The sequence below is a fragment of the Belonocnema kinseyi genome, chromosome 6 (assembly GCF_010883055.1).
Source record: "Belonocnema kinseyi isolate 2016_QV_RU_SX_M_011 chromosome 6, B_treatae_v1, whole genome shotgun sequence".
NCBI lineage: Eukaryota > Metazoa > Arthropoda > Insecta > Hymenoptera > Cynipidae > Belonocnema > Belonocnema kinseyi.
Genome location: NC_046662.1, coordinates 50,195,509 through 50,222,655, shown reverse-complemented (window position 1 = coordinate 50,222,655; position 27,147 = coordinate 50,195,509). Strand labels below are relative to the sequence as shown.

The following is a 27,147-nucleotide window of genomic DNA, read 5'->3' as shown; positions in this document are numbered from 1 at the left end:
GATCTTGTGGTTTTTTCCCGCTTGCGGGCTTTTTTCCCACATATAATTAACGTCACTCTTAATTCAAGTCATGTCAAATTTCTCTCAGATTGTGTAACAATGTCCAAACGGGTAACACACAACAACTTCTTCCAGTTCGATTATTCTTCGGGGAGATCCGAGCGCGCGACTGGCGCGGCTTCGCCGCGCCAGCCGCCCACTCCCGTGCATTGGATCTCACGAGAGGGGGCGATGGTTGGGGCCCCGTCATCCCCACCCTTTATTTTTTTTTATTATTTTTTTTTTAAAGAAGCATAATTACCTGGAGTTTATTATGGAGATTTCCGTAAATACTAAGTATTTTGACAAACTTTAAGGGGATGCTCCACAAATTTTGGGGAGTTTAGTTAATATTCCACGCAGATGTATTATCATATGACCCTTACTAGTACCCGATCAGGCGCGGACTGGGATACCTCGGGTCACCTGACTAGCTCCCGACTAATCTACCGTGACGCTACTGGTCGAGGGCTAGTCAGATGACCCAACTAGCCCCAGACTTTAAGTGGGGTCGAATGGTCGGGAACTAGACTAGTTCCCCATTTAAATTTCTACACGGGATTCGTTTTCTTTATTTAAAAATAAGAGTCTTTAGTGTCTTTTTTTTCGAGGCCTGATAAAAAATAATTTAAAAATAAAAAGTAATATAGAAGTTTTCTCAAGGATACTTAATTCTGAATAGAGTAAGGCTTCAATCTAAGCTAGGTTTCTTAATCAATAACAATTTCCCTCAGAATTCCGCACACATGATATACGTGCAGTAACACAGTACCACTGGGGAAATCTCCTAGCGAAACCTCAGCTTCTAGATTCCGCGACAGGATTTTCTCGATTTTCTATGCTATGTGAGCTGAGCCCTTCATTTGATTACATTTTTTTATCTGACGTAGAAATAAAAAATAATGTTTTTATTTGCGCTTTCCAATTAAACATATTATCTCTCTTCTACGAATTATTCATTTAACTATTTATTACCCAGGGCGGTCGCAAAATTTGATTTTTAAAATTCCCGGACTTGTTCATGACCATCAATATATAAAGACTAAAATTATATTATCACAGTTTTTATATAGAATCTTTTATGAACGCAATAAAAGAATTAAAAACTTTTATTTATAATTTTTTAATTTATTATTCTCTGGGCTGCCACAGCCTAATTTACATGAAAAAATGAAGAGGGGACGAAGTTAAACATAAAAAGTGATCGGAAGTGTCTAATTTTTAACCCAAAATTGTTTTAAAGTGACTAGTGTGAATAACCTTCTATTTGAATGTGAAGGAATTAAAAAGGATTCGGTAAAGTTTTGAGGGTTCTAGGTGAATTTGAACGAAATCGGAATAAATTTATAAGACAACATTTGAATTAAACAAATTTTTGATTCAAGTGAATTGAAAAAATCTTTTTAAACCAAAACATGTCAACGATTTCAATAAAATTTGAATGAATTTAGAAGAACTTCATGTGAATGAGAAAAATTCGTTCAAAATCATAAAAATTTATAGCGACTTGAAAACAATTCAAAAGCGTGAAAAAATACATGGAATTCAGTAGGTTGGAAATAAAATTTAAAAAATTTAAGAGATTTCAAAGGAAATTGATAAAGTGCCTACAATAATTCAAGTTAAGCTTGATAGGATTCAGAATAAATTAGAGAAACTACAAAAAAATATAAAAATCCATTGAATCAAATTTGAAGGATCTAGAAAGAATTTAATAATATTTATGCAAACTTCTGTTAAAAAAAAAAAAAAAAACAAGAATCCAACCACCAAATTTTGACAACGAACAAAAAAAATTTATTTTTATTATCATCAAATTACAATAAAATAACATTTAAAATAAAAATAAGAAAATATAAATAAAATTGCATTATAGGAGTTTGCATCAATTTGATTATTGGACGTTATATAGGATTTTTAATATGAATTTTAATCTAATATAAATTTATTAAATTTTAATGAAATTTATAAGGGTTGTTAGTAAATTTTAACGAAATCATGATAATTCATAGGAAAAAAATAATTTTAATCCAAAAGAATCAAAAAAGATTGAAAAAAAATAAAAATCAAAAATTGTCATTAATTTCAGCAAATTTCAACAACAATAAAAAGTTTTAAAAAATATAATCGATTGAATTGAATTTAAAGAAATTAAACAGAATTCTATGAAATGTATAAGGTTTACAGATGAATTTTTACGAAATCAGGATAAATCTATAAGAAATAATTTAATCAAAATTATAATAAATTCAAATTGATTGGATTTTTTTAAATCTAAAAAATGCCAATAATTTTAATTAAAATAAAGTGGATTGAGAAAAACATTCTGAAAAAATTGAAAAAGCAGTCGATTCAATAGGTTTAAAATGGTTTGAGAAAACTTTAAATGATTTTAAAGAATAATTCGTTAAAATTCATAAAAATTCACAGTGACTTTAAAGCAATTCAGAAATATGAAAAAGTACATGAAATTCAGTAAGTTCAGAATGAGATTACAAAAATTTAAGGGATTTTAAAGGAGATCGACAAAATGCTTTTAATAACGCTAGGTTGAAAAAATTCAAAAATAAAAAAAAATTCTGAGAAAAAGGTTTTAAATATTTTCTATAATTTTAAGCTAGTTCAAATGAATTTCATGAAATAAATATGAGAATTAAGTTAACTTTAAAAATGGATTGTATTGAGTAGAAATGGGTACATTTTTAATTCAAGTGAGTTAAAAGATCAAGAGGATTCATAAGAATTCTAAAGAATATAAATGAATTAAGGATAAAATAATAAGAATTCTGAGAGAATTCAAAATCATTTCAAATAAATTTCAAAAAAAAGTCCTGAAATATTTGAAACTTGGAATCTTTTTCAACTCGCTAACATTTTTCAAGACCTTTTAAATTCCTTGAATTCATTAAAACTTTTAAAATGTATCGCAATATTTAAAAATTCCTTAGAATCTTTCAAGTTCTTTATAATCCCAAAAAATTCTTATTATTAAATTATTAATACATTGTAAAATTTGGTGAAATCTGATGACATTTTCTGAAATCCCGAAATAATTTGTTAAAATACCTTGCGAGCTTTAAAATCCTTTAAAAACTTTGAAGCCATTATAAATCTTTTAAAATCCCTAAAATCATTCAAATGCTTAGAAGTTAATTTTTTTTTTAATTTCCTGAAAATTCATTAGAATTTTTTTAAATGCAGTAAAATATTTCAAACTGTTTGAAATCTTTCGAAATCAAATGACATTTTTTAAAGCTCTGGAAAATTTCTTTTGAAACCATTTGAAATATTTAAAAGCTCTTGAAAATTTCTTGGAAATTTCTAAAATTACCCAAAGATATTTTAAATCCTTTAAAGACCCTTGAAATTGATTAAATCTTTTCAAAATGGCTTGAAATATTTCTGAATATGCTAAAATATTTTGAATCCTTTGAAATATGTTCAAATTATTCAAATTTGTCAAAATGTAATGAATCTTTTAAAATGCCCTGAAGTAATTCAAAAGAATTTAAGAAAAATCAGATATAGGTAAATGAGTTCAATAATTTTTAACCCATAGAATATATTATTTAAGGAAAAGTTTATTCAAAAATGTAACTTAAGTGACTTTATTTTTGAAAAGTGAGTAAAAAGTGAATTAACATTCCCTGACTTTTGTTATATTTTTTAAAATCTCTGATTTTTCTTAACTTTCCCGAATCAAACAAATTCCTGACAATTTACTAAAATTTTCGCAAACATTTTTTATAAAACTCCATTCAATATTGGTTTAAGAATAATTTTAATTTTGGTTCAATTGCGATAAATGTGATAAAAAAATTTCCGATGATAAATTTCCCAAAATATAATAGGAATTTAATTAAAATTTCATGCAAATTCCAGTGAAATGCCCATGGAAAATATTGGACAATTGAAGAAGGTTTAATGTCACCGTCATTTCTATGGGGTCATCGCGGAAATTTAAAATAAATTTTATAGTCCCTAAAGGGAATTTTAGTTCATTTTATTACGAAGATTCCACAAGAATTATAATTAATTTTCTTGAAAAAGTACTTTTTATGGAGATCTTCATTATATTGAAATTTCTTTCTTTGGAAATTCCCGAAAAAAACTGAAGTAATTGCAGATGAGGCTTGTAATTTGAAAAAAAAACGGTTTCATCTCTAGAACGCGTTTGCTTCACTTGAGGGATTATCGTCACGAAGAGGAATAATTTCAAAAGTTTAACTGAAAAAATTAGCAGATAAAAGCTGTAGTTGGCACATTGCAAGCGAATGAAAAATTGTTGTGATCATTAATCACTTCAGAATCGAGGGGTTGAAAAAAATGGCAAGTGTACTACACAACTCAGTACATCACTTGATTTCGATTTATCGATTTCCCATTTCCCACAGAGTAATCTTAATCGAATTTCGATTAATTATTTTTATTACGTTCCTAGAAATTCTACAAAGGAAATTACATCTCAGCACATTAAAAAATTCCTATTCTTCCTCGAACAAGTAGATGCAGTTCATTCAAAATTAACTATAAAATTATTTAACTAACAAAAATATTATTTCTCAAATCAGTTGTATTAAACTACTTTTTGGTTACATAATCACTATTCCACATATAAGTTCAAAAGAAATTATAAAAATTTTAATAATGACCAACAACGGTGTTTCTTCTAAACTAATTGCCTCTGTTAAGAGGTGTATTGATGCTGATAAATTGATTCAATTTATTATTTGATATTGAAACTTATGTAAAGCATCGTAACTTGTTTCAGAGTTAACATTTTAAAAATATCATTTGTAATATTTTATTCGATTCGGGAAATTTCTATTTACAAGACTGATAATTAATAGATTCAGAATTCATATACATTTATTTTAAAAAATATGAATTAATTCCGCTAGAAATTTAGAATTTCGTATTATTTGTTATTCATAAGATTCATCAATAGTTATAACCTTCTTATCCATATTTTCAGTTAACAAATTCGGCTTCCTTTAACGATGCTTTAAATACCAGATTGAACAAAAGAATTATTTATAATAAGAAGAATAATAATAATAAAGAGTCTTGAATTTTAAATATTCAAATTAGGAAAATTTGAAATTGAAAGTCTGCAAAATTCAAAAATTTTCAGCCGTTAATCTGAAAAATTAAATGACTAGAAAAATAACTAGAAATCACACTCCAGAAAAACTACGTGTCCTAACCAAAATTATAAATTTGTTATGTTTTACATTTAAAAATTTCTGCATTTTTGATGATTTACATTTGAAATTTCAACAGTTTGAAACATTTAGAATTCCAACCCTCAACTTTTGATCTTCAAAATAATTAAAATTAAAAAATGGTTATTTATACATCTTTCAATATTGAAGAGTGTTCAATTGTCAATCTTCAAAGTTGAAGAGTTTTATATCGCAAATCTTGAAAATTCAATCATTTTTCATTAGAAATATTGAAAATTGAACAGCATATTGCAAAAAATGTTCAAAATTGCATATCTCTAAAATATAAATCTTTAAAATTTAGTAAATTTTTATTTTAATCATTCAAAATTGAACTATTAAAAAAAATCGATAACACACCTTAAATATTGAAGATTCTTTAATTACAAATCTTAAAAATTGAAGAATTTTTCATTTTTAATCTTAAAAACTGAGTTATCTACGTTCAAAAACATTTACAATTACATAACACTAATATATAAATCTTAAAACTTAAATACATTTCAATAAGTTGCAGAACTTTGAACTGCAACTCTTCAAACATATAGAACTTGGAATTGCAAATGCAACTCAAGAATTTTTATTCATACATTTTTCAAAATTAAAGAGTTTTCCATTCTAAATATTAAATATTGAAAAGTTTCCAATTGCAACTCGTTAAAATTGAAGAATTTTCCATTATAAGTCTTCAAAATTGAACTATTCCAAAAAATTATCCAAATTGCACACCTTGAAAATATTATTCTTTTACATCAAAAAATTTATAATTTTTAATATTCAAGAATTGTCAATCGTAACTCCTCATAATTGCAGAATTTTCAATTGTAAATCTTTAAAAATTGACAAGCATTTAATTTTTTAAATGTACGATTCAAAATTAAAAAATTCTTGATGAAAATAATAGTAATAATAGTCTGTAACATTTAGCAGTAATTATAATTTTATAATTGAATAATTTTTTGTAATAATTCCACTATTTCATATTCTATTTGCATCCCACTCAATACCATAAACTAGATTTTCAATAATTATTTAACATTTTCTAGAACAATTACCCGTGTGAAAATTTTACCATGGCATCAAAAAGTTTTTTTTTATACAAAAAATTAGTAAAACCATTTATCAAGTTCTGCATCTCTCGGTTGCTATCCCAACCGTTGGAATTAGTGAAGATCGTTACAAGATGAGAAAAGACTTTATTCTCAGTGGATTTATATTTATCACAAACAGCACCTGTAAACTTAAAAATCAGCAAGTATAATTAGACGTATAAAAATAGCAATGAACACAAAGATAATTTGTACTTTGTAGTAAGAATTAATTAATTTTAAATTATTTTAATTTAAAGGAACAAAATTTTTTAAAATCCTAATGTCGTGTTTATATTGTCTGGATTTCAAACAGATGGAACGGAACATCTTGGCAAGAATGGAATATTAGAGATCTTCCTAATATATTTTGCTCTTATCTTAAAAAAAGATAAGACAAAGTATAACGCAATTAAAATAAGAATGATTGAAGATTTTTTTAGCTTTTGAAAAAAAGATTCAAACAAAACAGTTTTTTTATTTATGCAACGTTATCTCTATTTTAACAATTTAAATAATCACCTGACCTTAAAATAAATTCAGACTTTCTAGCCTGTACTCGGATTTATTTTTTAAATTCTATTTCAAACAAAACTCTAAAATATTTCTATAAAATTTCTTTCCAAATCGGCGCCAAACTTGTAATTGGGAAAACATTTGGCAAATTCCACACGGGTAAAAATGGTTTAGAAAACGAATTACATTCCGCCACACACACGAATAAATATTTGAACAGTTTTTGTCGATTTTCTCGACTTTGTTCATTTCGCAGTTAACATTTTTTTTAAGTCACGGTAGCACTATTCTATCACCTAAACGACTTTTTAATTTCAGTATCACTTATAAACTCATCACCATTAACTTTCTGAATCGTAACGATGTTTGTCAAAAATGAAAAGCCACGTTTTTTGGGCAAATTTAATGCACACTATTTTTTCGGCGCTTACCGTCATACTTAAATGCGACGCGTACGTGGATGGACATTGGCGCAATTGCCTAGAGTCTATCTTTAATGCACTGGAACCGCGTTTATATCCGCTCTAACTTATATCGCTGCTACAACTCTCATTTATACCCGTTTGGAATCCATCACCTCGCCGAACCACGTGACAAACAAGCCAATCAGCACACAGTGTGGCAATTTCACCGCCGCCGAGGACCAGTGATGGGATCCCATCCTGGGAGGATATAAGTGAATATTTACGTTCTGCGATGGCGAATATAAACGCGCTTCTAGTGTATCTGTTTTGGACAAAAGGACAACTAGGTACAAAGTTAGAGCAGAAAGTTTGATACTTTCCAGGCGAACTTCGTATACAATATTTAACTAATTTGTTTCAAAAATTAAAATAAAATTGACCAGATAAAGCTTCAATACTATTTGTGAGAGATGAAGAGAAATTAAAAAAAAAAGTTTAAATATGTTCACAGAGTAACCGATTAGACTTTCGACGAGAACATCAAACAGTAGACCGTCCACGTCAAAGAACTTTCACAGAACGAAGTCAACTAAAATACGCTCGTAGATTGGTGATAAAATTGGGAAGTGCTGTGATCACTAGAGAAGATGAACATGGACTCGCTTTAGGTCGCTTGGCTTCTATCGTGGAACAGGTAGCCGAATGTCAAAATGAGGGTAGAGAGTGCATCATGGTTACCAGTGGAGCAGTCGCCTTTGGGAAACAGAAATTGCATCAGGAGCTGCTGATGTCACTTTCAATGCGAGAGACACTCAGTCCGGCTGATCACACTCGAGAACATGCAGGTATGTAATCAATTTCAGTAAATTTTACGAAACCGTTATGCAATCGGCAATCCACGACTCGTTCTCGCTCCTGCTTCAGGACAAGATCTTAAGGCCAATTCAGACTAGCCGTTCTCGGTTGCGATTCGCCGGTCCGGTAGTACTCTCGGCCAATCAGCGCGTACTTGGTCCCGGTTCCGGATCGCTTCGAGCATTTAGGTTCGATTCTAATTTTTCATGCGTGCCGTTCGCAATCGTAGCCAATGAGTGCGCTCGCTAAAGCCACGAGGCTTGTCAGCTGTTTCTCGAGCTTGCTGCACGTCACTCACGTCATTTTAATCTATGAACCGCGCATGCGCGAGAATGACAATCGTGTAAGCTGAATCGGCGCAGTGCGAGCTGCACCGGTCAACCTAGAACCGGAGAACCGCAACCGAGAACGCTAGTCGGAATTAGCCTTTACGCACGGTCTGGCTTCTCTTCCTTATTTAGGAAAACGTATGTACATGAAGTAAAGTGAAACTTGGAGACTCTGCGGCATTTGGGACTGACGGTGGTGGGGACCAAACCTGAGAGGGTGAAACTTCGGGTTGAAACGCTTTGGTTTGTTCACGCCTGAGTGACCGCAACTGATTGAAATTCTGCTTCTTCTAGTCTTAAAACTAAAACGCTTTGTGGACATATTTAAAAAAATCTGATTTTTAAATATAGTACATAAAGGTTTATTTACACCTGATTCAGCACTTTATATTGGATAAGAGGCAAAGTAGTAAGGAAAAGACTATATTGGTAAAAGTGAGTACGTGGTGGGGGACTGCCTGCCGTCACCCCGTCTCGTTCTAAAACAGATATGAGGACGAGTATTGAATCGATCGTTATATTGACATTATAAAACTTGTATGTAACTGTTATATTGCGGTTACATATCTGTTGATTGAAAAACAAAAATCGTATAATTGTTACCGTACTAAATTGTTCTATGACAACTGAATTAGAATGGTTCAAAACAAGGCTTTTCTTAAAAGTGAAATTGCTTTTCAATGTTGTCTCACTTTTCATTAATTTTTTTTTGAAAGAAGAACTTTTCGTTCGCTCCGCAGATAAACGAACCGCAGAACTTCCGATCGCCGGTGGGGTGTTTTTCCATTTAGGTACTAAAGTGATCTAAAGAAGAATCCTTTTCAGAAAAACGCTTTGTTTTGCCTGGTATTCGCTGCCAGCGGGGCGAAGGAGATATTTCTTCAGAAAAAATTTTTATTAACAAAATATGTAATTTACAGCTCCATCTATTCTGAAAAGACATTAAGAATGTCTGTTATTCTCTGGTAATAATACAGATTCCTTTCATAAAATTAGAGTACGGGTAAAATATTCCGTTTAATATTGCACGTTTAAGTTTTTGTATCAAAATATATTATCTTTCCTACAAAGTGGTGTAACTGTCAACCAAAACTCTTGACTTTTAAAATAAATAGTCGAATTTTTAACTAAAAGTAAAACAAACAAAAAAGACCAAACTGTAGGATTAAGAACTAATTAAGGGGTCCGTACCTTTTTGGGTTTTGAAAAATCGATTTTTTAAATCGGATTTTCCTACACATGGTCCTAAATTTTAAACACGTTTTTCTCGAAACAAGGTTTTTAAAGTCGGTCAGTAAGATATCTCAAGAACGGCTTTGCCGATTGCTTTCAAATTTGTTGACTTTTAAGGCAAAAGGAGGAATTTTACAGCAGACAGTTACATTTTTAAACGAAACAGATGAATTTTTTATCTAAAAACATTAATTTTCAACTAAATTGTCGAGTTGCACTTTTTCACAAAATGATTAAATTTTTAACAAAATTCTTGAATTTTCTACTAAAGGATAAATCTTCAACCCAAAAATGTATTTGTAAAAATTAATTCCAACTTTCAACCAAGTATTTTATTTGAAAGAAAAAATGAATGATTTACCAACAAAAAATGTAACATTTGTATTTGAACAATTAATGGAATAGTTGAATTTTCAGTCATAAAATTCATTTTCAATCAAAAAAAACAATGTTCAAAAAAATAGTTGACTTTACTACAAATTAATAGAATGTACAAGTGAAAAAGATAAATTTTCAATAAATATTTAAATTTTCAAAACGAATTTAATACAAAATAGTTAAAGTTTTAACAAAAAATTTCATTTTGAATATGAAAAATGAACTTTAAATCATAAACAATTAATTTTTGGCAACAAAAAAACAATTTTTAACCGAAAGAGATGAATCTTCAACTGATAAAAGTCATTTTTAACAAAATAGGCGAATTGTCAAGAAGTAATGCAATATAAAAATTTTCAGTTATTAAAACCAATTTTCAGAATAAATTTTTAGCAAAAGAGTTTAACCAGGGAATTGCCTTTTAAAAAAAAAAATGATGAATTATCAATGACAAATATATGGTTTGATTTTCAATTAAAAAGGATTAATTTCAAAGAAAAAATAGAACAGTTATATTTTCAATTAATAAAATTAGTTTTTAACTATAAAACTAATTTTAAACAAAATGGTCAAATCTCCAAGTAAATAGTAAATATTATTGGGAACAGCATTTAGGATATTTATCAGAATTGTGAGAAAAAAATTAAAACTGATGTTTTATTTAAGTATTTGACGTCTACAGACAATTAAAAATTATTCCTTGTTTGTAATAATTACAAATTACTTTCATTCGCCAGGATGTTTCAAAATAATATTAGTAGCAGACCATTTTCCTCGGTCCCTTATGCATTGAAAAATAGTTATATTAGAAAACTTTTTTCGTGTAAATGAAATTAGCCCAACAAATCGTCATTTTTTGATATTTTTACTCAAAAAAATTACATATTTCGCCCCTTATAGGTAGAAAATGATTTTTCTTCTTTAAATTTGTTCAACTATATATTTGAATTCTAATACCTGTTTAACATGTTCTATGCAAATTTCATATTAATCAATACAACCTTTGTCTAATTATAGACATTTAAAATATTTAAAAAATGCTTTTCTTAACGTACAAAGTTATTTTTTACAAATTTAGTTTAATTTAAGACCAATTTTATTCGTCTTACTTTCCTTGTTCGTATAAAACTGTGCAAAAAAACTTTTTCTTCTGGAAATCGAAAGATGAAATTTTTCAAGAAAAAAAAAGTGAGGTGAAGGTATACGAAAGGGGTATTTTGTATAAAAATTTCCGTTCTAATAGTTCTCCTAAGTTATGAAACGATTAATTTTTTGATTAAATTGCTGCTACAAGTAAAAAATGCATTTAAAGTTAAATATCATATTTCGATTTTTTTGCAGTTTTTGAAGTTAACATTTTTTAGACAGCACTCAGAATCATCCAATCGAGTTCTTCTGGGGATGAAATTTAATTATTTGATTCATATTTACAATAACAAAAAATGGAAGGCGTTTTCATTTTTCAAGAGAAGCGTTTTTTGTCGGCTCTAACTAATGTATATTTACTTTATTTTTTTACACCACAGAACTCCGGTTTTTTAAAAAATCCCAATTTAAAAATTTTTCACGGGTATAAAAACAACCTTACACCCGAGCATGCACCTAGGGGATCAATAATTTTAATGCAAAACAATTTTTCTTCTAAATTTATCTAAAATAGGGGAAATAACGTAATTGTTCAGGAATATAGGGAGAAATAAGGAAATAAATATTTAAAATTAAATTAATGTACATATAGGTACCATATTGAATTCAAACTGAAATTCAACCTTCAAAGATGATTCTTCAACAAAATATTCGCATTTTTACCTAATTCAATTTTCAAGCCAAAATAAATCATTTGTTATAAAGATAATTGGATTTTATCTTTAACAAAAAATTTAATTTTTCAACATAAGTTGATATTTTTACCGAAAAATATTTCAATTAAATATCACAAGCAGTTTTATTAAGCGGAAAAAGGTGAATACTCAATAAAATAATATAATGGTTGATATTTCAATTAAGTAAAATTTTAATTTTAAATCAGTTGCATTTTTAATCATAAAGAATTTTCAGTCAAATGTTCGAATTTTCATTAAGAAAAGACTCAAATTTATCCGAGGACAGTTGCTTTTTAAACGAAATACTTGAATTTTCAAGCTAAAATGGCGAATTTCTAGCACACAATTGAATTTTCAATAAATTAGTTGAATTTTTAACTCAATTGTTTAATTTTCAAGCTGAAAAAATAATTTCTTTGGAAGGTAGTCTATTTTTTATTGCAAAAGGATGAATTTTCTTCCCATAAAGATATAAGTTGAAAAAAACATTTAAATCTTGGACGAGAAAAAGATTACTCTTTAACGAAAAAGTTTAGTTTTCAACAATTTAATCAAATATTAGACCTAAATATTTTAGTTTTTAAACAAGCAGATGAATTTTTAACATACAATGTTATATTTTTAACCAGAAAGTTCAATTTCAACTGTAAAAGATAAATTATCAACTAAAATGATACATCTTCTTCATAAAAATAAATTTTCAAGAAAGGAGTTCATTTTTCAACCAAGTAGTTAAAGTTTTCAAATAAAAAATTCTTATTTCAAAGACAAATGTAATAGCTTATATTGCAAAAAAAAAAGATTTGAAATAAAAAAAAACAGTTTGATTCAACAAAAAAGACGAATTTTTAACAAAATAATTGAATTCTTAATCAATTAAATAGATTCATGTCGAACCTAGCAGTTGAACTTTTAATTGAGAAAGATTTTTCTATCAAAATAGAAACACAATTTCTACGAAATTTTTGATTTTCAATGCCAAAATAAAAAATCCCTAAAAACAGTCAAAATTTCACCAAAACTCAGCTAAAAACGAAAAATTTCAACAAAAAATGAAAACACTAAATTTTTGGTTAAATGAATTAATTTTCCAAACAAAAAAAAAACGAATTTTCAACAAATTATTTCAATCTTTCACCCATGAAATAAATGTTTTTTAAGAGTTTAAACTTTAACCAAGTACGAGGGTGGGGTGACAACTTTCCGGCCTGACCTAGAGATGGCGCCAGCAGGTCTAATTTTTAGCTTGTATTCTATATTACTATATATCACTATCTTGTATATTAATTTTTAAGTCGATTGCTCCATTAGTTTGTGCAAAAATGAAAAAATCAAAGAAGAGTGCGGTAATTAAATACTTCTATTTAAAAGGCCTAATACCACTTCAAATTGAAGAAGAAATGGATTTCACACTGAAGCACTCTTCTCCATCATATTCGACGATTCAACAGTGGGTTTCTGAATTTAAGAAAGGTCGCACGAGTACCTCTGACGAACCAAGTTCAGGATGCCCCGTTGAGGTCGCAACTCCCGAAATGATCGAAAGGCGCTTTACAAGCGAGACGCCAACGTATTTTGCGTCGATTTATAAATGTGGATGAAACTCTGATTCTTCACTATATTTCAGAAAGTAAACAACAGTCGAAACAATGGATTGGACCAGGTGAACCAACTCCAAAGAAGGCAAAAACAGTTTTATCGGCCAATAAGGTTATGGCGACTATTTTTTAGGATGCGAAAGGAATTATCTTAAATGATTACTTAAAAAAGGGTAATCTCATAACAGGTCAACACTACGCAGAGTTACTGCAACGTTTGAAGGACGAAGTGAAGAATAAACGACATCACTTGGCGAAGAAAAAAACTATCATCTATTCCCTAATGAACAAAGTTGTCTTTCCTTATCCGGCCGGAAACTTTTCACCCCACCCTCGTAGTTGCCTTTGGAACAAAAAAGATGAATTCTCAATGAAAATTTTAATAGTTGAATTTTCAACGTTAAACTACCAATTTTTAGAATAAAAAAACGAGTTTTAAAGAAACAATAAAAAAATTCATCTAAATATTTTAGTCTTGAAACAATAACATAAATTTTGATCAGAGTAGTTCAAATTTTAACAAAAAGTGTTTTTTTCAAGAAAATCGTTGAATTTTAAACAAAATAATGCAATATTACAATTTGCAAATAAAAGATATTAATTTTGGACCAAAAATGTACTAGCGGATTTTTCAAATAAAAATAATTAACTTTTAGCCAAAAAGATTTAATTTTTCCAACAAAAATAGTTGAATTTTCTTATTCGGTTCAGTTAATTCTGATCGAATTGAAGCAGAAAAGGAGAAAACAGCTAAAAGGCGAAAGTTTCTTGAAAACAAGAAAAAGGAATTATTTAGCAATAATATAATAATAATATTAACAATCTTTTACGCCAGCGAGGGAAAGACTCACATTCCAGAAACATGGTGAGGTCTGAGATACCGCACGATCGTACTTCCATACTAATTTGTCACTTTTTGCTTAAATGAGGGCTAATCGGGATTATACCTTAACACAATTTAAAACAGAAATATAAAATTGTGACACTACCGTGGACTAGCGGTCTCACGGATGAAGTAAGAGCTTTCAATTTATAGTACTCATTAATTAAACGCAGGGCCACACGTTGTCCATCTACCTGGGCGAAGAATGCTGGAGGGAAGGGGTCTACATATCAGAAAAATAGTGCGGTCTATTAGACCGCACGGCCATACTGAACGGTTGAATGTTCCAAAATTAGTAATTTGATATAAAATATTGAAATATTTTTAATTAACAGAATCATACGGTCAAGAAGATAATTAACTTAAATGAATATTTATTCTGATTTCAATCAGTAATTTAATAATCCTATACAATAATAGAATTTAAATTAGATTAAATTTGTCAGTTATACCTAGTGGCGCATTAATGCATTTGGTAAAATCATATTCATCTACCACTATTATTCTGCCCTCATTATTGATAATACCTTTGTTCGTGTTCTGAATGAGATTTATATTTCATGATTATAAAAATATAAAATGTACATCAATGCCGTAATTCAATTATGAAACTTATCAAAATACGATATTGTATGGAATCAGATGCCACTGAAGTTCACAACAATTTTTTTTAACTTTTAAAAAATTACTCAAATAATTTTTCTGCTGCCCAATTATCGTAAAAATTATGTAATTTGAATGGAAATAATTAATTAAAAAGACCTAATTATTATTTCAATGAAATAATCTATATTTGATAATGTGCAGAATTCCTAAAAATAAAACCAAGAAGCCAATGATCAAATTTGAATAACCACTTTAAAATGTTCCTATTGCAAAGGAAAAAAAGATACAAATTTTCCTAAAAAATAAAAGAATCCTTTTTTTGTACAAAAATAAAAAAGAGGAAAGAAAAATGAAAGAAAAAATCTTTTTTATTTCTTTCATCTTTTTTATTTTGATTATTCTCAAATCACAATAAAACATTTGTAAGAAATAATCATCGACGTTTCGGCAACCATACAGCAAATTTATCAAGGCAAAAGAAATTTGAGCAAGCTGGAACAGCAACGAAATCACGATGCTCTCTTCCTGATACCCGAGAATCAAGTAAGGGTCACCTGAAATATTTGGTAGTATTTAAGGTACATTTATAATGGCTTTTCAATTTGACCCTCACTTGAGTCTCGGGTTATCAGGGAGAGAGCATTGTAATTTCGTTGCTGTTTCTGCCTGCTCAAATTTTTCTAGCCTTGTTCAGGGTGCTGTAGGTTGCAATAGGAATATTTTATGATGATTTTCTAAATTTGATCTTTGGATTTCTTGGTTTTATTTTCAGGAATTCTGAACGTTCACTTGTTTATTGGACGTTAAATAGGATTTTAAACTTTATTTTAATCTCAATTAAATTTATATAATTTCTATAATCGATATTCTGAAAAATGCATTTTTCTACCCACGTTCTCTGAAATGTACACGAACATTGGGAAAAGTTCGAACTTTCTTCTAAACCTCACATTCTCAAACTTTCTCTTATAAATAACTTCTACTGGATATCTAATAACACAAACAAAAAGTTTCATCCTAATGTCCTTATTGGAAGACTGTGCTTTATCAACCCACACACTTTTTTATATATTAAGAGCTAAATCTTTTTTTTGCTGTTACCTCAGAAGAAATACAAATATTAGGTGAACGAAAATCTCAAAACAGGATGTTTATGAAGAAGTTTAGAATTTTCTCAAATTTTTTTAATCTACATTTTAGAGTGCGTAGGTGGAAAATGGCAGTCTTCCGAAAATGATATTAGGATAAAACTTTTTCTAGTAAAATCAAAAATCAAGTACAAGTCATTTATTTAAACAAATTAGAAACTCGACGTTGAGAGGAAATTTAAAACGTTTTCAGATTTCTTATATATAGGATTTAGAATGCGTGGGCGGACAAATTGCAAATTGCAAAATTTTTTTTGCTTTTGCCTGAGATAAAATGCAAATATTAGGTGAACGACAATATTAAAACTGAAAGCCAAGACGAAATTTATTATTAAAAAAATTTTTTAATCAATATTTTAGAGTGCGTGGGTGGACAGATCGCCGTCTTCCGATAAGGATATTGCGGTCAAACTTTTTCTGATGTCTTCCTACTTCGAGTACAAGTTATTTATGTAAATAAATTGAGAACTGGACGTTTAGAGAAAAGTCACACTTTTTCAGATTTTTAAAATTTATATTTCAGAACGAACAGGCGGACAAATTGCACTCTTCCAAAATGATGTTTAGCTAAATCATTTTTGCTGTTGCCTCTGATAAAAAATAAATATTTTTTGAACGAAAATACAAAACCCGAACTTTTAGAAGAAATCTAGAATTTTTTCAATTTTTTTGTATAAATATTTTTAAGTGCATGTGCGGACACATCGCACACTTCAACAAGAATATTGAAATAAAACTTTCTTGGGCTTGCCCAACATCAAACACAAGACATTTATTTTAAAAAATTAAGAACTAAACTTTCAAAGGAAAATTATAATTTTTCAAATTTTTTAATCTACATTATAGAGTGCGTAGGTGGACAAATCTCAGCCTTCCGATAAGGATATTCAGCAAAATATTTCATTTATGTTCCCTGAGATGAAATATAGTACAAGTATTAAGCGAAAGAATATCTCAGAAATGTACGTTTAAAAAAAAGCTATAATTTTTTTATTTCGGAGTGCGGGGTGGATAAAACTCAGTTTTTATTGTTTAATATATATTTGCTAAAAAAATTATTATTTTTTTTTCAATTAACTCAGAATAAATATAAGTGGTTCTTAAATTGAATAAAGCTAGGTCTTTGGGTATGAAAATTTATTGCCACGGGGTGCCATTAATAGGGCTTTAAACACCTACACGTACGATAGCATAATCTGACAGGCATGCACGCTGATAAAACGAAAATATATTAACACTCGAGTGGAAAATTCGTACCAGACTTTCCTTTTGATTCATTTTACAAATGTCGAATTGGAAAATTTCTTTTGGTTTATAAGTTATTAAGTTTCAAAATTTATATTAAAATAACTTCGATACTACTATGAAGGAAAATAATTTACAAAAATAAATTATAATAAGTTCTAATTAACAAAAACTTACATAATTTCAGCTCATTTATAATTAATGATGTAATTATCCCTGATGGAAACTTTTTCCGCTGAGTTTTCTTCAAAGGTTACATCAACAATGATAACAATTATGAACTATTAATTTTTTTTAATGATTGCGTGAGCACAACGCAATTATTGTTTAATTAAAAATTAAATGGTAGAAATACATACCGAATTTTTTATTCTGTTTTCAAATATGTAATCATGAACCGCTACTTTTTTGATATTTTTAAAAGATTGTAACTGGTAAGTTTTCAATTGAATACAAAATTACGAATTAGTTCAACTCCCTAGATTTTTATTTTATAATCTTGAAAAAATAAATAATTGATTAACAAAGTCCAAAAAATGGTTGAAACTATGTAAACTGATTTAATAAATAAAATGTGATAGCATATCGTTTGTTTGATATTATTAAACATTATTTTAATTAATAGCAATTATGATTCGTTCGCGAGAAGTTCAAATTTTTAATATAAATATTTCAGGGTGGCCTCTAAAAAAATGTCGTTCTTTCTCCATTTAGCAAACATTTTTTGAAGAGATTTAAATTAAACAGTGAATATAAAGTGTTTACAGAGAACATTTTTTAATTTTTCAACGTTTTTTTATTTGTAAGGGAGAACATTTTGGTTTATAATTTTTTTTTTCGTTTCGGAGAAGGAAGTTTTTTTCATTTAAAAATTTTGAATAATACTTTGATTGAGATAAGACCGAACATATTGTTTATTTTTTAAATATTCTTTATGACGCAATGGAAAAAAACGAATAGAAAGAGAAAACATTTTTCTATTTTAACATTTTTATTTTTTATTTAATTGGAAGGGAGAAAATGGTTTTATTTAATTTTTTCAACTGGAAAAAGAAAGTCTTGTTATTAATTCATTGCTGAATTAGAATAGGACATTTTGTACTTTTAATATTTTTATTTAGGTAAAGAGGGAAATAATTCTACAATTTTTACGTTTTTCCTAATATAGAAAGGGAGGAATTTCTCAATTTTTTTCTGAATTAAGAAAGTACATCTCTATTTGAAATTTTTTTATTTAGTTGAACAGGGAAAAAATGTTGCAATTTTTACATTTTCTTAGTATAAACAGGGGATTTTTTAATATTTCTTTCTGAATTGAAAGAGGCACACTCTCCATGTTTAAAAGTTTCTTTGAGTTACTTAATAGAAATTCTATTATTTATTTTATTGTTTTTGTTGAAAATTAATGTATTTTATTGTTCAGTCGTATTTTTTGGATAGTAAAATTAATGTTTTGGTTAAGAATTCCACTATGTTATTAGAAATTAAAATCTTTTTTCGTTAAAATATAAAATATTATATTTTTCGTTGCGAATTAATCTTTCTGAATTGAAATTCAACGACTTAATTGAAACTTGAATTTTTTTGTTTTAAAAGATTTTTTTTTTAATTTATAATTGAATGGAAAATTGAATAATCTTCTTTAAAATTTAACTAGCTTGCTGAAAGTTAAGTTATTTCATTACCAATTCAACTATTTTGTTAAAAGTTTAATTATTTAGTTAAACATCTAACTATTTTGTTGAACATGTAATTATTTTTCCAAAATTAAACTTTTTGTTGAAATTTTTAGTATTTTGTTTTAAATCAAACTATTTTGTTTAAAATTTCATTACTTAGTTTAAAAAATCAACTACTTTGTTCAAAATTTAATTGTTTTGCTGAAATTTTAATTTGTTTTGTGGATGATTAAACTATGTTGTTGACATTTTAATTTTTTAGTTTAAAATTTAAATAATTTGTTGAAGAAAAAGTCACGAGTCTAATTTATATATTTTTTAATCCGAAATTTGCCAATTTGCAATTGCAAAATGTTCTTTAACTTATGAAAGATTTAATTCTAAAGTAAAAACTTTTCGAAAATCATGTTTGTTATTTTTTATTTTAAATAAATATCTCTAAGTTGACCCGGAAATATTCGACGGTGAAAAACTGGAAACTTTAAATCGAGAACCTGAGAGGACTATTTTTATATCAGGAAATAAGTAGATACATATAATTCAGAAAAGACAATGCTATTGTCACATGCATACTACGTACTCTCGACATAAAACAATAAATTCATATCTCCCATAAATCTTCAGATAATAAAAACCGAAGATTTTCAATCTTCTTTATAGCGGATTTAATACTTACAGCCCCGTGCCTTGAATCTTATATCAATGTGATAAAATTTGTCAATTTTGTTAGTCCTCTGGCGTATATTGCAAGTGTTAAAAAAATAAATACACTTACAGGAATTACAGCGCAAAACAAATATAAAAAAATCAGTTAGAAAAAAGGTTTCCGTAGCCTATCAAGATGTAATATTACATAAAACGTTAAAACCTCCACCTCATCTACTTTCCCTCCCCTACCCTCCCGTAATTCCCCTACTTTCCTTTCCCCAAATCGTACCCTCGTTGTACCCCTTCTCTAACTTTTTTCATTTTCTCGCTTCCCTAGCTAACAGTCCCCTTCCGCTAATTTCCTTTCCTATCCATCATTTGCCATCCCTTACTCAATATCATTTCTAATCGTTTTCCTTTCTTCTGCTTACGTTCTCTATTTCGCCTTCATAATCTTTGCTAATTTCCCATGCTCTCATTTGCTCTCCCTTCGCCAGTAGTTTCCTCTACTTCTCTCTTAAGTCTTCCAATATCCTCTACTTCTCAACCCCTCATTTCCCCTCACTTCCTCACCCCTCCTGGCAACTACTGCCTCTCCCCTCATTTCTCCTTATTTATCCACCACTTACTCCTACTTCCTTTCTCAACCCTAATTTTCCTCCGTTTCCCTTATCGTCCCTCGCGTCCTCTAGGCATCCCTTACTTCTTATAATTTCTTCTACTTCTCCCTTAATTCTTATAATTTCCCCTACTTCACCCTTACTTCTTATAATGTCCTCTACTTCTTTCTTACTTCTTCTGATGTTGTCTACTTCTCAAACCTCTATTTCCCCTTAGTTCCTCACCTTTATTGCAGCTACTTCCTCACCCCTCATTTCTCCTCGCTTCTCCTACTCCTCCTCTTTACCCATATTTGTTTATACTATCCCTTCCCCATTTTCCACCATGTCCATTTTCTCATTTCTCAAACTTACTCACCCCTTATATTTTACCATTTCTCACACTTTCCATATCCTAATTTCTATTAATTTCTTTTTTACTTTCTCTCCCCTGATTTTCACACACTTCCTCTCAACTTATTTCCGTCCACTCCTTCTTTACTTCACATAATTTAGTTCCCCTAATTCCTCTCCCCTTATTTCCTCTCTATTTCGAGCTCATCATTGCAACTACTCCTCCTTCTCTCATTTGAGTTTGCCTGGGCTAATTCTCGTTATTTCTTTTACTTACCATCCCCTCAACCCCGCATAGTCCTCCCCTCATTTCACCTCACTTTTCGGATGGACATTGCAAGTATTGCAACTACTTCCCCTCCTTTCGTTTTTGCTTATGTCCAGCCCCCCCCCCCTGATAACCCCCAATTCCACTACTAGCCCTCCCCTATTTTCCTCCATTTCCCGGAATTAATTTCCTCTACTTAAACTTCCCGTATGTCCCATTACTTCCCCTACTTACCTTCCCATAATTATTCCAAATTTTCCCTATTACCTCTCCTTAATTATGCCTAATTGTTCCTACAACCGCTTACCATTTCCATAATTCTCTTATTATTTTACCTCACTTCTCCTTATGCGAAAAAATACGACAGACGAACCCCAATAAAGGGAAAATAGATTAACTTTTTAACACGAAAAAGAGAGATAATGGGGGGAGATTATACATTTAGGAAACAAGAAATATACTTTTAATTAAAAATCGTATAGTTTTTATATAATGTTAAATAATTTTTTTGATAAATTTAGGATCGAAAGTAATGAATTAATGGTTTATGTCATCAAACATTTGTTTTCAATTAGACTTGCTCAGGTTATTAAAGATTCATTTACAGCGACATATAAAAGTTAAAGGAGACATAAAATTAGTTAAATAAAAAATTTCGGCTATGTTTGGAATCGTTCTCATAATCAATAATATTTCCTGTTCAAAATTCCTTCACTGATAATTAAACCGCGATGCTTATAAGTTCAATTAAATACTTATATTTAAAATTTCAAAAATTAATTAAATAAAAATTTTGTACAAAGAAACCTTTTTTTATAATAGTGAAAATTTAGAACCAGACAATTGTTTCTTAGTGCTTCTTGTTTAATTTTCCAAATTTTCAACTCGATATCGCGTTTCGTATGAACGTAACTTGTATCTTGATACATTTAGAAATGTAAGGGTTCCGCGAATTTCCGAAAAGAAATATCTTCAAATCTTTCGGAATCTCCTCAAAACACTTATACACCAAACTCTTGCTTTCAGTCAGGTGTCGGAGGTTACCTTCAAATGGCCTTGGACTGATTTCGGGGGGACAGAAACGACTCGTTTCCAATTGGAATATACTATATATAAGTAGGGCTTTCGCTCTACTCCCCTGAGAAAATGCTCAAGCCAGCAGTTCTAGGAAGGCTGAGAATGGGGCGACTGAAAGCGAGAGTTTGGTGTAATTTTTTTAATTCTTGGAAATTGGACGAATTCCTTTATATCCTTTGAAAGTGTTCAAATGCGGGAAAATCCCTAAGAATGAAATTTAATGTAATTCCTAAAGTTATCTAAAAATTCAACGAAATCCTTCGAAATTGTTAAAATTAATTAAAATAAGTAAAAATGGTAAGAAAATTTCTTAAATATAAATTAAATTAAAATGATGAATTAATCTTTTCTTGAATAACTCGTCCAAATTCAAAAACATCAAGTACGTAAAAATGCATCAACAAAAATTTTCAAATATTAAAAGTTTGACAATTTTTTAAACCGAAATTTTCAAAAATTCTTTGGAATCTTTTAAAAGAAATCCGTTAAAAGTCTTTAAAATAAACCGTTCAGGTAAAATGGGCGCGCGTGTTCACCCCCCTTTGATATTTATTTTATAATGTTAAAAACATAAACTATTGAAAAGTCCATAATAAAACATTTTTAAATATTTGCGAAATTTTTAAATTACCGAAATATAAAAATCCCGACTTGGAAAATTCTCAAATTATAAAATTCCCGGCAGTTTATAATGTTGTAGAATGAAAAAATTCCCAAATAATAAAATTTTCGATAAATAAACTGCCGTATTATAAAATATCCGGTATCGTTGAATTCCTGACATCACAAATTTTCGATTAAAAAATTGTCATATTATAAAATATCCGATATCATAAAATTCCAGACATGACAAAAGTATTGAATGTAAACTTTTAATTAATGTATATATCCTATTTATTTATTAAAAATACAATAATTAAATATTTGGATTAAAAAAATATTTTTTAATGTTTAATGTATTTTTTGGCAATTGTTTGAATTTGAAGTAACAATAAATGAAAACAAAATTTCAATGCAAAAAAATAATATGATAACAAGATTTTTATTACAAAAGCAATAATTTAAAAAAAAACTGTTATTTCCGGGAATTTAACATTGTCGAACTATTTAAAAATATTACAGTAAACATTTAAAAAAATAAAACAATGTGTGATCCCGATTGTCAAAATTGCAAAATTTCAGTTTTCAATTCGAAATTGTTTTTTTGAGTGAAATTTGAGTTGCTCAAACTTTTGTTATCACTTTCCAATAACAAATAATTTAATTTTCAATGCCTAGTTCTAAAATATTCTCATTATGACAACTTAAATTTCAGAAATAATGGTCTTAATTTTTTATTCTTTAAAATTTCTTCTGGAGTAACTGAATTTGGAAATTGTTCAGTTAGAAAACCATCAAAATGAAAATTGTGAAAAGTCAAATCTTTTTATTTTATAATCTACAATTTCGAGGAATTAAACATCTATACCTTTATTTTGGTTAAAATTTAAAGCCAAACAATGTAGAATATTTAGATATATAAATTATTCAATATAATAGCGACTGTAATTGAAACAATTTAGAATATTTGAATATAAAATCATTGCATTATAACTGACTATCAAAGCTTTAAAAATGACATTTCGCAACTTTTCAATATTGAAGAGTCAAATTTTACTGATATTTTTAACGCTAGAATTTAAAACGACCACAATGTGAAATTTAAGATTCAAAACTTCCAAATTTAAGAAATTTCAAATGTTTTCGAACTTAAGCTTACAAAAAAATCGTTTCAAGGCCTCGAAAGTTACCATTTGTAAAATTCAATTATTTTAATACAAAATAAAAAATTAATAACAAAATAAACAGTCACATTTTCATGTTTAACATTTTTCCGATTTTTTTTTACTTCTGATTTCCGCACAAGGCTCTCAGAAATCCGAAACGGAATATAAAAGCCTTTTGCGACTATCAAAAGATCTATAGTTTATGTTTCTCGTACATCCTAGAAATTGGAAAAGGATACACTTCAAACGTTTAGAAATCAAGAGGAAAAGAATATAGTTGGTTTCTATAGATTTATAACAATGCAATGGATGAAAGGGGATATGTTTTATTGTCTTTCTCAGGCATTTTCGCTTTACCATAGTTTCTTCCATCACAAAAAAGTTGCATAAGGTTGGCAAATAAATCTTAGTAATAATTTTTTATTTCTTTGGTAATAGCCATTAACTAATGATTATTTATTTAAAATAGTACTTAAAAAAACTAATTCTGAATCTTCTATCATGAGAGTCTAATTCTAATTACATGCGTTTATAACATATTGTTGCAAAATTCACTTAGTATTAAAATAAACAACTTATATATCTTTACAAGTTTGAAATTATATTTAAATATTTTTAAATTTTTGAATATCTCTTAGACTAACTTGAATTTGTTTTAAATTTTGTAATCTTGCAAAATTGAAAGATTTTGCTTTCTTCTTTTCTTTTCCTAAAGTTTAGAAAATTATTTGAAAGTCCGCGAATCTTTAAAAAAAATTTATTCTCTTGACACCTGTCAATATCCTCAAAACGCTGTTAAATTTCGTTTTAAAATCTTCAAAAATCCACCTTTAGATTTTTTTAACTTTTCAAATATTTATTATTTTCCAGAAATACGAATTTTAAAAATAAGTGTTGAATCCTGGACCAAAATTTTTTTTACAAAATAGTTGAATTTTTTATCGCCAAAATATGGATTTTCAAATAAATTATGTAATTTTGAACCAATTAGATGATTTTTCTACCAAAAAGACGAATTTTCGATAAAACAGTTACATTTTTAATTAATACGAGGAATTTTTAACTAAAATGTTAAATCTACAACAACAAAAATTTGTTTTTAACAAAGAAGTTTAACTTTAACCAAGTGGTTACATTTCCAATCAAAAAATCGTTTTTTCCAAAAAGACGAATATCCCACGAAGTAGTCGATTTTTTTATAAAACAATTGAGTTTTCTAATAAAAAATCTTTTTTAACTAATCAATTGAATTTTCTACAAAAAAGATGAATTTTCAATAAAGAACGTTATTTTCTACCAAAAATGATGAATTTTTAACTAAAGACTTAAGTTTCAAAGTTAGAAGGTCCATCGTCAACCAAAAACGGAATAATTAAATTTTCAATTAAAATTTAAGTTGCATTTCAAACCGGAAAGGTGACTTTTCTCTCAAGGGAAAAATTATCAAGCATCTTTCCAACTGAATCAATATTCCTAAAGTTTGAAAAATCTTTAAAAATAAAAAAAATTTCATGAAAATCTTTCCGATTTTTTTTTTGAATTTAAAAAAATCTTTTGACATTTTTATATATAATTTTCCCAGGAATCTAAAGAAAATTTTTTTGTTCAATTGAAGCCTTTCCAAATTCTTGAAAAGTTTCAACTTTTATCGTCAAAATTTCCAAAAACTTACTTTTTCAAAACATAAAGATAATGTTGTAGTCTTGAAAAATCGAAAAATTTTGATCTCCTTTCTTTTTCTTTAATTTTAGAAAAAATTTGAAATGTTTAAAAATCTTTTCCAATTTTCTTTAGAGTTTCTTTTTTAGAAATAAAAATTAATTTGAAGTTTGTTCATGAATCCTCAGCAAATTTTGTTATCCTATTGAAACATTTCAAGCATTTAATAAATATTTAAAATGATTAATTCGACGTTCTTAAAAGTCCGCATTTGGCTTTAAATTTGTTGACCAAAAAGATGAATTTTCATATAAAATGGTGAATCTTCAATGAAAAAAAATTAATTTTTATCAAATTGTTTTAAATTTTAACCAGTTTGTTGTATTTACCACCAAAAAGACATTTATTCTAAACAAAAAATGTGATATTTGATATTTCAATTAAAAAGATTTTCATTTTTAATTAAAAAGATTTTAATTTATCCAAAAACGACGAATTTCCAATAGAATAGTGCAATTTTTAACAAATCAGTTGAATTTAAAGAAAATATATTAGTTTTTTAAAATCAAAATCATTTCCAACCAATTAATTATTTTTTTACAAAAAAATGAATTTTCTACAGAAAAGATGCATTTTTAACTAAATACATGAGTTTTTAATTGAAAAAGAACCTTTTTCAACCAAAAATTGAATACGAAAATTTTTATTTAATTAAATGAATTTTCAAATAACAAAAATACGTTTTTAAAAGAAAAGGTGACATTTTTATCAAGAGAACAATTTTCAAACATGCATTTTTTTTCTTGAATTTTTAGAACTCTGAATTTTTTGAAATTTTCTTTAACGATTAACTTTTTAGATTTAAAATCATTTATAATGTCCCAGAAATTAAAAAAGAATTGTTTCAATATTTTCAAAGCTGCTAAACCTTCTAAATAAATCTTCCGGAATCTTTTTAAACATTTTCAGAAATCTTTTGAAATGTTTAAAAATATTCTCCTTCTATTTCCATTAATAAATTTTAATGCGATTTTGCATTTAACAATAATTCTCTAAAGAGTGTCATTTTATGTAAATATATCGCCAATTAATGAAAGTATAACACTGAATGAAGAATCTAATTGAACATGTTCCGAAAGGACAGCGATGAATTACAATGTAGAATTAGAATGAATTAAAATTAATTAAAATTCTGTTGGTTTACCACATTTGCAAAATATTGAGCAGATTTCCTCTCTATTATGAATGGCAAAGGCACTCAATCGAAACAGTAAAATATTGCCAATAAAATTGACTTGAAAATTTTATAGTTTTCTTGAAATAGATTATTAAAAAATTGTCTCGACCTACAGTATAAACTAAAAATTACTCAATTTTTAAATTAATTTATAGAATCGACAAAAAAGGGATAGTTGTAACGAATTGGAAGAAACAAAATTTTATTTGATACAAAATAATTATTTAAGGTGCCATGTAGAAATTATAATTAAAATATGCTACTTTTTATAATTAATAAATAAACTTTCTAATTGAATCAAACATAAGTACCATTTATGGTACTTATAATAATACTTATAAGAATTTTTCGATTATCAGAAAGCAAAAAAAAATTTCTAATCTTCTGAAGAAATACAATTAGAAGAAAACTGACCGTAAACAATTTTTTTAAGCTTCGCTTTAACTAGGGTAGTTCAAATTTAAACATGTAAAAATTCCATTTTTAATTT

At 28.0% G+C, this 27,147-nt stretch overlaps 1 protein-coding gene across 1 annotated transcript in view; it reads left to right on the top strand.

The window, feature by feature from the left end:
- LOC117175074 (delta-1-pyrroline-5-carboxylate synthase) overlaps positions 1–27,147 on the top strand; it is a 150,007-nt gene that overhangs the window by 42,445 nt on the left and 80,415 nt on the right. Inside the window, exon 2 of the mRNA XM_033364616.1 lies at positions 7,784–8,117. Coding sequence (XP_033220507.1) covers positions 7,784–8,117 — 334 coding nt within the window. The remainder of the gene's footprint in view (positions 1–7,783; positions 8,118–27,147) is intronic.